This window comes from Geotrypetes seraphini, chromosome 11 (genome assembly GCF_902459505.1).
Source record: "Geotrypetes seraphini chromosome 11, aGeoSer1.1, whole genome shotgun sequence".
Taxonomy (NCBI): Eukaryota; Metazoa; Chordata; class Amphibia; order Gymnophiona; family Dermophiidae; genus Geotrypetes; species Geotrypetes seraphini.
Genome location: NC_047094.1, coordinates 99694564 through 99709349, shown reverse-complemented (window position 1 = coordinate 99709349; position 14786 = coordinate 99694564). Strand labels below are relative to the sequence as shown.

The following is a 14786-nucleotide window of genomic DNA, read 5'->3' as shown; positions in this document are numbered from 1 at the left end:
AATAAGAAGAAAAAAGCTGAATTACGAATTGACTCAAAATGGGCCAACCAGTGAGTGCCAAGGGAATGTATAGTAATTGTACAGGCAGGCATGTAAGGGATTGTTAGGGATGAAAAATAAGATGGAGCACCTAAGTTCAGGGATTTATTAGTAATACAGAGCATCTTAAACTAAAGATGATATTTAATAAGTAACCAATGCAACCATTTTGGTTCTAGTCCATTGAAGAATTTGCAAATTTCGGGCAAATATTTCCACATCTTATAAGTTTATATACATGGAGAGGTGGCTGCTATGCTTACCAGACCCTCCAGGAGAGAGAACCGAGGCATCAGGGTGGCAGCATTTGATATCATCAGCCGCCACCAGAACATCTTTAAAAAGCAGTGTGTGTCTGGGGTGCGTTACCTCTCATTGACGTGGACTATTATTTTGTTGTTATTATTTTGCCCCGCGAATTCGCAGTCGGCAGTTCACGGTCCCGGTCATTCGTGGTATTTCTGACCACGAATGACTGGGAAGGGGAGGCAAGAGAGGGCAGCTGGAACGCTGGCGAGTGAAGGAAATCACTCACTGTATGCTCCGACCGCCTCTTCCTGTTCTATAGTCGGGCCTTACCAATCAGGAGCTGCGTGTCAAAGCAGCTCCTGATTGGTGAGGCCCGACTTTAGTACAGGAAGAGGCGGTCGGAGCATACAGCGAGTGATTTCCTTCACTCGCCGGTACTCCGGCTGCCCTCTCCTGTCTAAAAACCGTATTCGCGGTTTTTTGAAATTCGTGGGGGTTCCTAGAACGGAACTCCCATGAATTTCAGGGGAGTATTGTATTTCATTTGTGTGAAATATGTACTACATAATATAAATGTAAATTTAAAAAAAGAAGTATATACACATGAGTTTGGAGAAAGAGCAGAATATGATCCGGCTCTAAAGAGCAGATACTTTAAACTTTCTGTTCTGCATGAAAGTTTATTTTTATTGTGTATATTTTTATTGTATGTCACGCAGAACTGTAGGATGCTGTAGGTAATACATTCTGGGGGAGGGATGATAGTAATATGTATGAAAATACTTGAATTGTATATTTGTTTAATTCATTCATTACAATGTTTTAATTGGAAATAAAACAATGGGGGGAAGGGACAAGGGGTGTATATAGAGGTATGAAATAGTTCATATGGAAATATATTTTGGAGGAATGATAGAAATATGTATGGAAAAATTAGAATTGTGAATATAATTGTTTTGTTTTTTTTTTTATATCATGTTTATTGAGGTCAATCAGAGTAACACAGGGCATACAAAAAGTACATACCAGAAAAGCAGAATCAAGCCAAAACTCGGCGAGGAACAATGCAATGCAATACAAACAACCGCACCATCAAAGTGAATATCCTATTGCATTATATTATTGTACCAGTATTTAAGCCCGTTGCATTAACGGGTGCTAGAATATATGTCTGTCTGACTTTCTTTTTTTCTATCTCTCTTCCATCCCACTGTCTTTCTTTCTGTCTGTCTCTCTCCCTGGCCCCCTTTGTCTGTCTGTCTTTCTGTGTCTCTCCTTGCCCCTGTGTCTTTCTTCTTTTTTTTCTGTCTCCCTCCCGCTGTCTATCTTTCTTTCTTTCTATCTGTCTCTCTCCCTGTCCCTATGCAGCAGCATTTATCTCCCCCCTCCATTTCCCTGTGCAGCAGCATTTCCCCCACTCCACTTCCCTGTGCAGCAGCAGCATTTCGATCCCCCACATTTCCCTGTGCAGCAGCTGCAGAGGCAGCATTCCCTCCCCCTCCATTTTTCTGTGCAGCAGCAGCATTTCGATTCCCCCCCCCACTTCCCTGTACAGCAGCTGCAGCATTCCCTCTCCCTCCATTTCCCTCCCCCCACCCCACTTCCCTGTGCAGCAGCAAAAGCATTTCCCTCCCCCCCCACTTCCCTGTACAGCAGCTGCAGCAGCATTCCCTCCCCCTCCATTTCCCTCCCCCACCCCACTTCCCTGTGGAGCAGCAACAGCATTTCCCTCCCCCCCCACTTCCCTGTACAGCAGCCGCAGCAGCATCCCTCCCCCTCCATTTCCCTCCGCCCACACCGCTTCCCTGTGCAGCAGCAGTATTTTTCCCTACCCCCCTTTCCCTTCCCGCGGTCTGGCCGGCTCCCTTAGTCCCTTGCCGCCCCCCTTCCCTTCCCTCGGTCCTGACAAACCTGCCGACTCCAGCAGCGTCCGCAGCACTCTACACACGCTGCTTCGGGGCCTTCTACTGCCCTGATGTACTCTGGCACATCCCTGATGACATCATCAGAGACGCGGCAGAGCAAATCAGGGCAGTAGAAGGCTCCGAAGCAGCGTGTGTAGAGTGCTGCGGACGCTGCTGGAGTCGGCAGGTTTGTCGGGACCACGGAAAGGGGGGACGGCAAGGGACTAAGTGAGCCGGTCAGAGGGCGGGAAGGGATGGGAGTGTCGGACCGCGATGGGAGGATCAACGGGGGTTCGGATGCGATGAGGGGGGTGCCGATGAAGAAATTACTTACTGTGAGTGACGGGGAGCCGGCAAGACCGCAGGGACCGTTTTATGCGCACATGTGCACTCCTGCCTACCACGGACAGACGGATCACGGAACATGCAGGTAGGAGTGCGCATGCACGCTTAGCATTTTATTATAGTAGATATTTATTTAATTCCTTCAATAAAATGTTATAAATTAAAAATAAATAAATAATAAAGTCAAAAATCCACTTGTAAAGCTCAATTATCAATCTGGACCGTCACTTTTATGAAGTAATGAGTATTTGATATCAACTTATGCTTTCTAACTGAAGTCTACTACTAGGAAAATGTAATATTGATCACCCCTCACCCCCACCCCAAGTGTAGCTGTTGGGAGGGTCCCTGGCTTATCCTTACCTTAGTACCAAGATGTAGGCACGGCATCCGATAAGGCTTTAAGTCAAAGTCTATGAGTACTGAGGTTGGAATTCCTGGAAACAGTTCTTCCTGTGTAATATTGAATCCTACAAAGAAATTCTCAATGACCAGGATGTTCCCATAAGCAGCAAGGAAAGGAGCGCTGAGCATGGCATAGTGTCGCCGGTCACGCATCAACCAAATAATACAGGACCATATCAGGAGGACAAAAGTCAGCCAGCTGTTATGGGTGATGCTCCAAATCTGAAAGAGAAAAGAGAGATCAAGGCTGAAGCTGACCAGGTTCATATAAGGATGACAAGAGGACCTAGGGATGAGTTTGGAAACGGTTTTCGTTTCATTTTTGGATCAGTTGGGGATTTTTTTCCCTAGAATCTCAGATCTCTTTTTGTTTGTTTCAACCATTCATTTTCATAAAATTTGTCGAATGTGTGTTTTTAAATTAATATTAATTGGTAGGTTAATATGTGTAAAATGGATTTAGCACATCTTAAATTTAAGGTGTTCTAATGGACCAAATGTGCAGGATCAGTACAGGTTGGATTGCCAGCTGAATCGAGATTATTCTGACAGAGCTGATCCAGTACTATGCTTACCCCATTGCATACAGGGATTTGTAGTCATGCTTCTTTTAGGGAATCAGAACTACAAGTGCCTGTACGCGATGGGGTAAATGTAGGATTGGATCAACTCTCAAGGGAACACAAAACCAGCTGGCAGCCCCAAGTACCAGAGCCAGATATGGGATGAGCTTGTGCTAGAGAACATCCTTTGACTAAGGCAAGGGTGTGTCTTACATTTAAATGAGCAAAAACAATGTGATGGAGTAAAAATAATGGGGTCGATAGGTTCTTACCCAGTTCTCTTCCGCTAGAGCAGGGGTTTCAAAGTCCCTCCTGGAGGGCCGCAATCCAGTCAGGTTTTCAGGATTTCCCCAATGAATATGCATGAGATCTATTTGCATGCACTGCTTTCATTGTATGCAAATAGATCTCATGCATATTCATTGGGGAAATCCTGAAAACCCGACTGGATTGCGGCCCTCGAGGAGGGACTTTGACACCCCTACGCTAGAGTTACCAGATATCCGGGAAAATCCGGACGGACTTTCCAAAACCTGGCAGTTTGTCCGGATTATGGAAAGCCCCAACAAGCTCCGGACACATCTGGAGGGCATCTGAGCATGCACGGATGACATCACACCCACCCACGCATGCTTCAGGCCCTCCAGACATGGCCAGAGCTTGTCAGGGAAGAAGAGAGGAGGTTTGTGGGTGTGGGGTTGGGGCAGAATGGGGAAGAGCTGAAGGCGGATCTGGTTGGCGCCAGGGCAGAACAGGTCAGGCTAAGCAGTTTACAAAATGCAAACATAATCATAATCTGACATACAAACATTTAAAATAACTTGCACATAATTTATCTAATATTCACTTCAGCCAGTATTATAATCCAATCAGTTAAAGGCCTCCATGAAGAAAGTTGTTTTTAATGCCTTCTTGAATCTCTGAACATCAGGGCGTAACCCTAAGGCCTGGATTCTGTATTGGACGCCCGTCCTATAGCAGGAGAGGCCTTAGGCACCTGGGCCAATCAGGCCCTAGGATCCTGTAGGTTGGGCAGGGGAGGGGTGGGCCTGCTGGCCGGACTGTGTGAAGACCCGTCCAGCCAACTTGGAGGTAAGCAGGGTGGGGGTTTCATTGGCGGGGTGCGGCAAGAATGACTGGGCACCCTCCTGCTGGAGATCTTCGGGGTGGCTGTTGGGGGGTCCGGCAGGAAGGGTTGGGTACCATCCTGCCGGCGATCTTCGGTGAGACCGTTGGGGGGGGGTCCGGGGAGGGCGGTTGGAACATTTTGTTTTGGGGGTTGTTGGGGGGGTCCGGCACTCTCCTGCCGGTGATCTTCGGGGAGGCCATTGGGGGAGGATCCGGGGATGTCGGTTGGGGCATTTTGTTTAGGGGGTTGTTGGGGGGGTCCGGCAGGGAGGTTGGGCACCCTCCTGCCACGAACGTCAGGAGGGGGTTGGGGTGACTGGCGGCCATAGCCGCGGCTGCTATACTAATCGCGGCAGGGAGATCTCTTGCCGCGATAAAGTATAGCGGCCATGTCTACCTACCATGTAGGCCAGCATTTTGCTCGCCTACATTGTAAGCGTCTCCCGCTCTGCTAGGGAGATGCGTAGGGCCACCTAGGTTCACCTAAGGCTATTGCCTAGCCTTAGGCGAGCTTAGGTGGGCTTGCGGGCCTCCCTAGGCTCCCAGAGGTGCCTTTAATATAGGCGGCCTGCCTGGAGAGCATTTTTTTTTTTTTTTTAAACGTGCCTCCCGATTGGCTGATTAGACAGCTGTAGGACGCCTACAGCTGCCTACAATCGGGATGCACTTTGCAGAATCAGGGCCTCGTGGTCCTGTCAAATTGTTCCTTAATGATACACCTGCCACCAAAAATACAAATGCTCTTGTATTTGCATACTGTACATGTAATAGTTCATCTGTTACCAATCACAACGCTCCCTCTGACTTTAAAGGTCTAGTTGGGCGATATAAACTCATCACTTGCGTCAAATACCAAGGGATCTTATAGTGAATAACTGTAAAGATCAATACTAGAATTTTGAAAACAATACGAAATTTAACAGGTAACCAGTGAAGTTGTTTCAGCAAAGGTGTTACATGTTCAAATCTGCTTCCTCCACATATCAAACACACCACTTCATTTTTCACCACCTGCAATGCCTTATACCATAAAGATGCTATTCCCAGATAAAGAGCATTGCTGTAGTCCAATCTCTGAATTACTAGTTTGTACCACCAAACGGAAATTATAAGCTGACAGCATAGGCTTTAATCTGCTCAACAGTCGCATGTGGAAGAAAGCAGACTTGACCAGTGCCTACACTTGATCTATCAAATTTAAACTTTAGGGCAGTGACATAGTAAAAGGGGGGTGGGGCACCGTCTTCATGACCAGAACATGCCAGCACCCATCCTCCTCTCCACTCCACACCCAAACTCTTTCCCCGTATCTCGTTAACGTTCGTGGCGTGAGCAACAACCCCAACCTCCCGCTCGTGTCTTCCTCTGATGTCACTTCCTGGACCTGTGCTTAGGAAGTGACCTCAAAGGGAGAGCCGAAATACTTCCTGGTGTCGCCATAAAATTGCCCGCCACTGAAAATCAGGGCGGGCAATTTCATGGCGACACCAGGAAGTATTTCTTCACCGAAAGGGTGGTCGATCATTGGAATGAACTTCCACTGCAGGTAATTAAGGCCAGCAGCATGCAAGACTTTAAGAAAAAATGGGATACGCATGTGGGATCTCTAGCGGGGTGAAGTTATGAGGGTGGGTCATTAGGGTGGGCAGACTTGATGGGCTGTGGCCCTTTTCTGCTGTCATTTTCTATGTTTCTATGACGCTGGCGCAAGCAGCAGGTTAGGGTTGCTGCTCATGCCACAAACGTTAATGAAGTGCGGGGGAAGGGCAGACACACACGTGGCAGGAGGCGGGGAAGGAACAGATGGGGGTGGGGGGCGAAGGGCGAGGGGAGGTGTCACCGCCGCAGGCACCTCTTGCCCTCACTACAGGGCCAGTTGCCTTGTTCCTTACCATCATGACAATCAAAGCACAGATGTAGCTCTGTCTCATAATGAACTGGCCCAAGAATGCCAGACCTCCTGGCTTGTCTTCTTCTGCATCCTCAGTTATTCCTTGAAGCTCACTTTTTCCTACAAGAAAAGCAGAATTATTGTGTAGAGATGAGATGAAAGAGGTAAAACAATGAAAGTGCTCAGCCATCCCAGAATGTTTCCAAGTTTCCAAGTTTATTATATGTAATCCTGACATGTTCTGATCATAAGGTTGATGCATGTTCATGTCATTCCTGCAAATGTGTATGTTCTGTTTTTTCCTGTAATAGGACTCCTGAGGAAGGCATACCTTGCCGAAACACATCGTTCACATTTTCATCCACATTCGAGACTGTATTTTGTGGCTCAGCGGAGTCTCTTGCTGCTATTTTGACTGTACGCTTTGGGGAATACATGTTTTGGCTCATCCAGATACTGGGATCATCTCCCTTGGTGGTTTTGGTGGATCCTGTTGGGCCGGGCTGCCCAAGCCTAGTCCTCGAGATCTACAGGCAGGCCAGGTTTTCAGGATATCCACAATGAACACGCATGAGAGAGATTTGCATACCCAGAAGGCAGTGCAGGCAAATTTCTCTCATGCATATTCCTTGTGGCTATCCTGAAAATCTGGCCTGCCAGTAGAGCTCAAGGACTGGACTTGGGCAGCCCTGCTGTTGGGTCTCTCTTTTGAATTTCTCATATGGTACCATTAATCCCTCCTTTACAAAGCTGCGCTGGTGTTTTTAGTGCCAGTCACGATGATAACAGCTCGGACGTTCCTAGGAATCAACTGGGTCGTTTATATAGCAATTTTTGTGGATGCCTATTATACTCTCTAATAACCTCCCCTCCCCCCCCCTTTTTACTAAGCTATGGTAGAGATGAATTATTTTACTGTAAAACCCAATAGTAACCAGGTCTCGTTCCATAAAATAGGACCTATGCTTAAGTAGCAAAAGTTGGTGGTAAAATAATGCATCTTACTGGGAGCCTGTTAATAACTTCCTCCCTTAGTGGTGATACTGTTTCTTTGTGCAAAATACTCATTTCCCAACTGGGGACAATTTTGCACTGGCAGTGGGCATTTAGGGACAACAAACAAATTAAAGGATAATTCCTGAAAGTTAGACTCTTGGAAACTTTGGCCCTTTTTTTTTTTTTAACTAAGCCACAGTGAGGCATTAAGCCCCACCCACAGTGACATCAAATGTACTGTAAACTCCTCCCTCTTAAAGGAGCGACAGAACTGAGATTGGTAACTGTTCCCTCCTTCTAACACCTGTTCCTTCCTACCAAAACTTGACCCACTGCAGTCTTACCTTCCCTCACTACCTGCATCATCCAAGCTTACTGTCAAGAAGCCAGCAGTGCGGCATTAAGCCCTACCCACAGTGACATCACAAGTATCGAATGTTCTTCCCTGTTAAAGGAGTGACAGGACTGGGAGGTAACTATTCCTTTCTTCCAACACCTAACCCATTGTGGAGTCTTATCCTAACTACTGGGTGCAAACTAAATTAAGAGAAGGTCCTTCCTTTCAACATTTGACCCTACCCTCCTCACTACCTTCATCATCCAACATTGCTGCCGAAACACCACCTGACTGGCTAAGACTGAGAGAGGTAACTGTTCCTTCTTTCCAACACCTGACCTGCTGCGGAGTCTTACTCTTAGATGAGCAAATCTTGGGAAGCTGACGTTACAGCATTAAGCCCCCATCCACAGTGACATCACAAGTACCAGATGCTTCTCCCTCTCAAAGGTGCAACAGGACCAAGAGAGGTAACTGGGAAAGGTTCTTTCAACACCTGACCCGCTGCATCATCCAACCTCACTCCTGGAACACCACCTGGGTGAGCTAGTCCTGGGAAACCAGCAGTATGGAATTAAGCCCCACCCACAGTGACATCATAAGTATTGGACGCTCCTCCCTCTTAAAGATGCAACATGACCAAGGCATGCTGTATTCAGTGTGCCCTTTGTGGGCCTCTAATCAGCTTAATTTGTGCTTATTTGAGTCATAAATTGGTGCTATGTAGTCCTTCCAGCCCTCCTGGGCATTTTGGGTATAGGTAAAGAGGCCTCTGCACCGACAAATAATTTATTGCCAGTCTAGCACAGCAGGTGTTTGCAAGTTTTTTGGCCTAGGGAAACTCTCCCATATCTAGGATAAATCTTATTGACTACTGAGGAGGTCTTGATGGGGTGGTTGCAGCCACCAGCATATTCCTTCCTGCGTTCTCTGAGCGACTTCATAGTCCACCCTACTCAACTCCTATATCTAGGATAAATTTTATTGACTACTGAGGAGGTCTTGAGCCACCTATATATTCCTCCCAGTGTTCGCAAGTGACCCCCTAGTCCACCCTGTTCCACTCAAGGCCTCTGCTCCAGGTGCCTACTTTTTCCCTTCCCTTCTACCTCTATGGCTCCTATATACCTCCTCCTCTTGATACTGACTTTTCCCAAACCACTGAACTCCTCAAGACCACGTTGCCTACAGGTACCTCACCTCACCTTTCCTTTTGTTTACTACACTCTTCTCAGCTTAAAGCTTCACCATTTTCTTCCTCTTATTCAACCATTCCCACTCTGTGTGCATCTCGTTTGTGGCACAGTCTTCATGCCAAGATCTGGTTCCCAGGTCTAGTATGTACCATGGCACATGGTAGGGCCTGGCTTTGGTTCACCTTGCTTCCAAAACCCACCTGACGCAGATGAACCCGTAGGGCTGTCCTCCATATCATGATACGCTGGCACGGAAAAGTCGCTGCTGTGTTCGCACTGTAAGAGGGGTAATTCCTGTAGTCTGTTTGAGAAATACATGGGCTACAACAGAAGAAGGACATTCTTAAACGGCTGCATCAGACTCTTGCCTTGTGAGCGTTAGACCTTTGGGATAACCCAGATCAAAATAAGAATGGAATAAGGAGCTTAGATGCTTTCTGTATAAGACCTTACTAGGCAAGAACCATAACACTTTCATTGCCAAACAATAAGCAATATTATATGAATATACCCCTTTTATGTAATATTATATGAAAGATACAAAAAAAGCACATTCTACGCTGTATATTCTAAATACTCTCTGCAGTAATCAGTGGCTAAACAAGAAAGGACAAATTGTGCATGACTGATTTTGAGAGGCTCTTCAGCTTTAATCGTATTAAAAATGACCTCACTGTTATTGGATCGAGGTCACTTTCAGTACAGCAGAGTGGAAGCCTATGGCCCACCTTACTCTAAATTGCCGCTTCATCTGTCTAACTGGAAGTGCACAAATGCGTTCAATATGCTTTGGGAGGTGGATTAAATAAGATTTTAGGATTTGTTTTTACCAAAAGGAGGAGAGGAAAGAGGAGAGAGTCTAGCATTCCAGACTAAGAATTTCCCTATTACCTAAAAGTTTTCCATTTACATTGATTAAAGAAATAGGCCTGTAGTTTGAAATCAATGTGGGATCTTTATTTGGTTTTGGCAAAACTATAGTTAATGATTCTGCCATAGTACCTGTAAAGCAGCGGTCTCAAACACGCAGCCCGTGGGCCGCATGTGGCTCTCCAGGTTTTATTTGCGGCCCGCGGTCTGGAGGCATCATTCTCTTCCTTTTGGAGCAGCAGCCGGCTCGTTCGCTCAAAGCCGCGGGTTGGCGGCTCCTTGCGCTATCCACTCCTGCATCGGAAGCCTCTCTGATGTCACAACATCAGAGAGGCTTCAGACGCAGGCGCGGATCTCGCAAGGAGCCGCCACCCGCGGCTTTGAACGAACGAGCCGCCAGACACGCTGCTGCTCCAGTGGCGTACCAAGGGGGGGGGCGGTCCACTGTTCTCTTCCCTGCAGGGCCGACCAACTCTGGCGGCCCGACGTCAATTCTGACGTTGAGAGGACGTTCTGGCTAGCCAATCGCTGCCTGGCTGCCTGGAACGTCCTTTCCGACGTTAGAATTGACATCGGGCAGCGAGAGTTGGTCGGGCCAGTGCAGAAGAGAAGCAGGGAGATGGCCTGTTCCCGATAGCGTCAGCAGCAGCAGCCTATTCCACGGCAGCGGTGGCATGGGGTAGGGCAGGAAGGAAGGAAGAAAGAAAGAAAGAAGGTGGGGTGGGGACAGGGAGCCAGAAAAAAAAAGCAAAAAATGGGGCTCGGAGGAAGGAAGAAAGAAGGAGGGGGGACAGGAAACCAGAAACAAAACAAAAAATGGGGCACGGAATCAGAGAAAGACAGACAGAGAAAGAAAGAAAAAGTTGGGGGAGGGAATGAGGTCTGGAGGAGAGGAAGCATAAAGGAGGCTGAAAGAAGGGAAGAACTATTGGATGCACAGTCAGAAGAATAAAGTGCAACCAGAGACTGATGAAATTACCAAACAAAGGTAGGAAAATGATTTTATTTTCAATTTAGTGATTGAAATGTGCCAGTTTTGAGAAAGAAAAGATATTAAACTTTAAATGTGAGTGCTGCAGAAAAAATAGAGTACTTGGAGGGCCGCAGAAAAAATAGTTAATGTCTTATTAAAGAAATGACAATTTTGCATGAGGTAAAACTCTTTATAATATCTTTCCTTTTAACGGTTAAAGGAAAGTTTTATAAACTATAAAGAGTTTTACCTCATGCAAAATTGTCATTTCTTTAATAAGGCATTAACTATTTTTTCTACGGCCCTCAAAGTACCTACAAATCCAAAATGTGGCCCCGCAAAGGGTTTGAGTTTGAGACCACTGCTGTAAAGCAACCTTTAGTTAGTTGAACCTGATATAAATTAAAAAATATGGTAATAAGAGTATTTTGAAATGATTTATAAAATTCTATCGTGAAACCATCCCCACCTGGAGTGGATCCAACTCTAAGGGACTTCAACGCTGTTTGTAATTCTTTTAGTGATATTGGCTTTTCTAAACTTTCTTTTATATACTCAGGAATTTTTGGTCCCTTAATTATATTTAAAAATTCTAAACCGTCTTTTTCTTTATCTAAATAAGGCTCAGAAGAATATAGAGCTTTATAACAATTTAGGAATTGTTTTAAAATAGGTCCATTTTGAGAATAAATATCACCTTTCTCAGCCTTTACTGCAATTATTTTTGGTTTTCTTTTTTTTGCTTTAAGATAATTTGCCAATAATCTTCCCGCCTTATTTGAATTTCCATAATACAAAACTCGTTGAGAGAATAATTCTTTCCTTATCAATTTAGAAGAGATCTCATTATATTTACCTTTAGCTTTTAAAAGAGCATGTAATATAGAGTATTCCTATTTATCAAACAATTTTGACTCCAAAAGCTTAATTTCTTGTTCTAAATTGGAAAATTGTCTTTTAACTTGTTTCCTAATATATGCCGAAATTGAAATATGACCTCTTATAGTTGCCTTAAAAGCATCCCATAGAGTTTCCATGGAGATATCTTCCGTATTGTTAATTTGGAAATAATCAATTATTACCAAAACCCAAAGTGATCCAGTTTAAACCAGTGCAAGGAGAGTTGCCTGCTCATATTCCTAGATTCAGTGGTAGCACTCTTGAGCCACAGACACTCAGCTTCTTGAAATTTTGTGTCTGGTAAGTACCACAAATTGTTCAAACGGCACATCAGCCTCTTGCCATGGGAGCAGCATGGGCAGGTCCCAAGGTAGAGACCACAGTGGTGGGGCAACAGGGCAGTCTGCCCCATGTGCAGGGAGTTGGGGGGGGGGGGTGCTTGAAGTTATCGTGGGGACATGGTCCACTTACACGTGGCCACGAGCTCCGGCAGCCCCACTTTCTCTGATGTCAGCTTCCTGTTTTGGGGCAGAGCTGACAGCCCCGCGACTGTACCACATACCTCCACTGCCTGGAGGAGGGGGTGCTCCGCCCCGGGTACCAGTCTAGACAAGAACGCCACTAACATCAGCTCAAAAAAATTAAATAAAAATCTGTAATTTGGGTATGCTTTTTCTTTTAAAAGTTACCTTCAGTTTGTAAAAAAAAACAACAAATTAAAAATACATATAGATTAGCAATAATGTTCTGTGGTACCTGTATCAGATCAGTGTTAGAAACCCAGAGTGTTCCATTCATCTGCTTGTGTTCGGGTGCTGTAATCTGATTTTTCCCGCACTCCTGCCAGTAAAAAAAAGCATTGGATAAATGATTTCACTACACTTGCTCAACTCATCCCATGATTAGTAATAGCAACTTGTGTTCCTGTGTTATCAGGAAATAGCACACAACCTTCAGAGGCTAAACCCTTCTTCAGTCAGACAGGTACCTGAAGAAACAGCCTAATGGTCAGAGCAGCAGTCAGAGATCAAAGGAAAGCCAGGGTTCAAATCCTGCCTCTGCCACTGTTACTTCTTGTGATCTTGAACAAAGCACTCCACCTTCTATTGCTTCAGGTACAAACTTATGGACCTATTTAATAATAATTTTTCCATACACATAAAAGGGGTATAAATGTTTGGAATACTGGCACATGCATGTGCATGTGTACATATACAGTATATGTTAAAAACCTTTAAGACCTGATATTCAGCGACTTTTACAATACTGATGCTCGAGGGTCTAGGAGGATTCATCATGGCCAGTTCATCATAGTAGTTTCAGTGCGATGAACTGGCCACGATGAATCCAGTTCAGCATTTGGGGAGCAATGCCCCCCCCCCCCCCCACAAACACACACACACACAATATTATAAAACTCGGACATGTCTTCTTTTTAGAGAACTGTCCCAGCTCCCGGATGGACTTTCCAAAACCCGGCATTTGTCTGGGTTTTGGAAAGCCCTGACGAGCTCCAGCTGCGTCTGGAGGGCCTCCTTCATGCATGCTCTAGGCCAAGAGTGTCAAAGTCCCTCCTTGAGGGCCGCAATCCAGTTGAGTGTTCAGGATTTCCCCAATGAATATGCACGAGATCTATTTGCATGCGCTGCTTTCATTGTATGCCAATAGATCTCATGCATATTCATTGGGGAGATCCTGAAAACTCGACTGGATTGTGGCCCTCGAGGAGGGACTTTGACATCCCTGCTCTAATCCCTCCAGACAGGGCTGGAGCTCGTCCGGAAGAAGACAAGAGGCTTTTGTGTGGGTGGGGTTGGGCGGGCATGGAGGCGGAACAGGGCAGAGAAAAATATGGCAACCCTAACCATAGAGATAGGGTGAAGTGATGAGGGAACCAATGCAAAAGGAATGAGGAATTGATAGAGAAGCAGGGAAAGGAAAGAGTAACACAGGCACTGATAGGTTGTGAGAGGGAAAGAAGCTAAAGGAAGAAATATGGACTGTGAAAGGGAGAACAGAGCTGAAGTAATGGGGCATGGACTGTGTTACAAAGATAAGAGGGTGAGAGATGGGCTGAAGAAAAAGAAAGATGAAGACTGGGCGAAAACCTAGGTGGGATTCGAAGAACAGGGGGCTGATAGGGGGATAGGCTGAGAAAAGGGTTCTGAGAAGAGAGGATTCAGTTTGGAGGGAAGAAGGATGAAGGGGTGAAGAGTCACTGAGTGAGAGATACATTATTAATTGGGCTGGGTAAGTTTTGGGTAGCTGCTAGGACCTGCTCTTTTCTTCCAACCTTGCAGTCACTGTGGGTACATAAGGTATTTCGTTAGAAGGATGGGAAAGGGGAGAAGGCTGTGGAAGGATGGAATACCATGAACTGAAAATCTCCCTTTTAAAACTTTCTCTTAGCAGCTCTGATATTGAGAGGAACTGTGGTCAGAGATTGAACCAAGGGAGAATGGAGAGAGTAGCACTGTTCCCATCCTTCACAAAAATTAAAAATATTATTCCCCCATTATATTCCATAGAAGGTAGAAATAGTGGGGGCACTGAGCTATGTGAGCCTATAGGACAGAGAATGACACGGTGACCCCATTCCTATGGTAAACTGCAGTAAAACCGCAGGAACTGGTAAAAATTTGAACTGTTTACCGCGGGAGCAAAGCTTCTTACCACTCTGCAGGAACAGTAAAATGCTTTGATCCTGTAAGGAACCCCACCTACAATCACAGCCCCCAGCCATCCCTCCTCACCTCATGGGTCCAGCAGCTTCAGCCCCCCCTTCCCCATCGCTCAAGGGTCCATTGGCTCCAGACCCCCTCGATCACAGGTCCAGCAGCTCTAGCCTTTCCCCTCACTCACTGGTCTGGCGGGTCCAGCCAGCTTCCCTCCCTCTCTGCTGCTGCCACCTTGTAGAAGAGTGAGCTGATCTCTACATAGGCCTCCTGGACAGTGCTCACGGCCTTCCCTCTGCCAGGCTCCTCCTTATG

At 46.0% G+C, this 14786-nt stretch overlaps 1 protein-coding gene across 6 annotated transcripts in view; it reads right to left on the bottom strand.

The window, feature by feature from the left end:
* Nucleotides 1-14786, bottom strand: part of LOC117369215 (piezo-type mechanosensitive ion channel component 2-like) — a 209942-nt gene that overhangs the window by 152432 nt on the left and 42724 nt on the right. For 5 of the 6 annotated variants that reach the window (XM_033963416.1, XM_033963420.1, XM_033963419.1 and 2 more), the window contains exons 9-12: nucleotides 12553-12636; nucleotides 9254-9374; nucleotides 6526-6644; nucleotides 2901-3164 (exon numbers count right to left, since the gene is read on the bottom strand). In XM_033963416.1, the coding sequence (XP_033819307.1) occupies nucleotides 2901-3164; nucleotides 6526-6644; nucleotides 9254-9374; nucleotides 12553-12636 (588 nt within the window). The remainder of the gene's footprint in view (nucleotides 1-2900; nucleotides 3165-6525; nucleotides 6645-9253; nucleotides 9375-12552; nucleotides 12637-14786) is intronic. The other variant, XM_033963417.1, reaches the window with a different exon arrangement.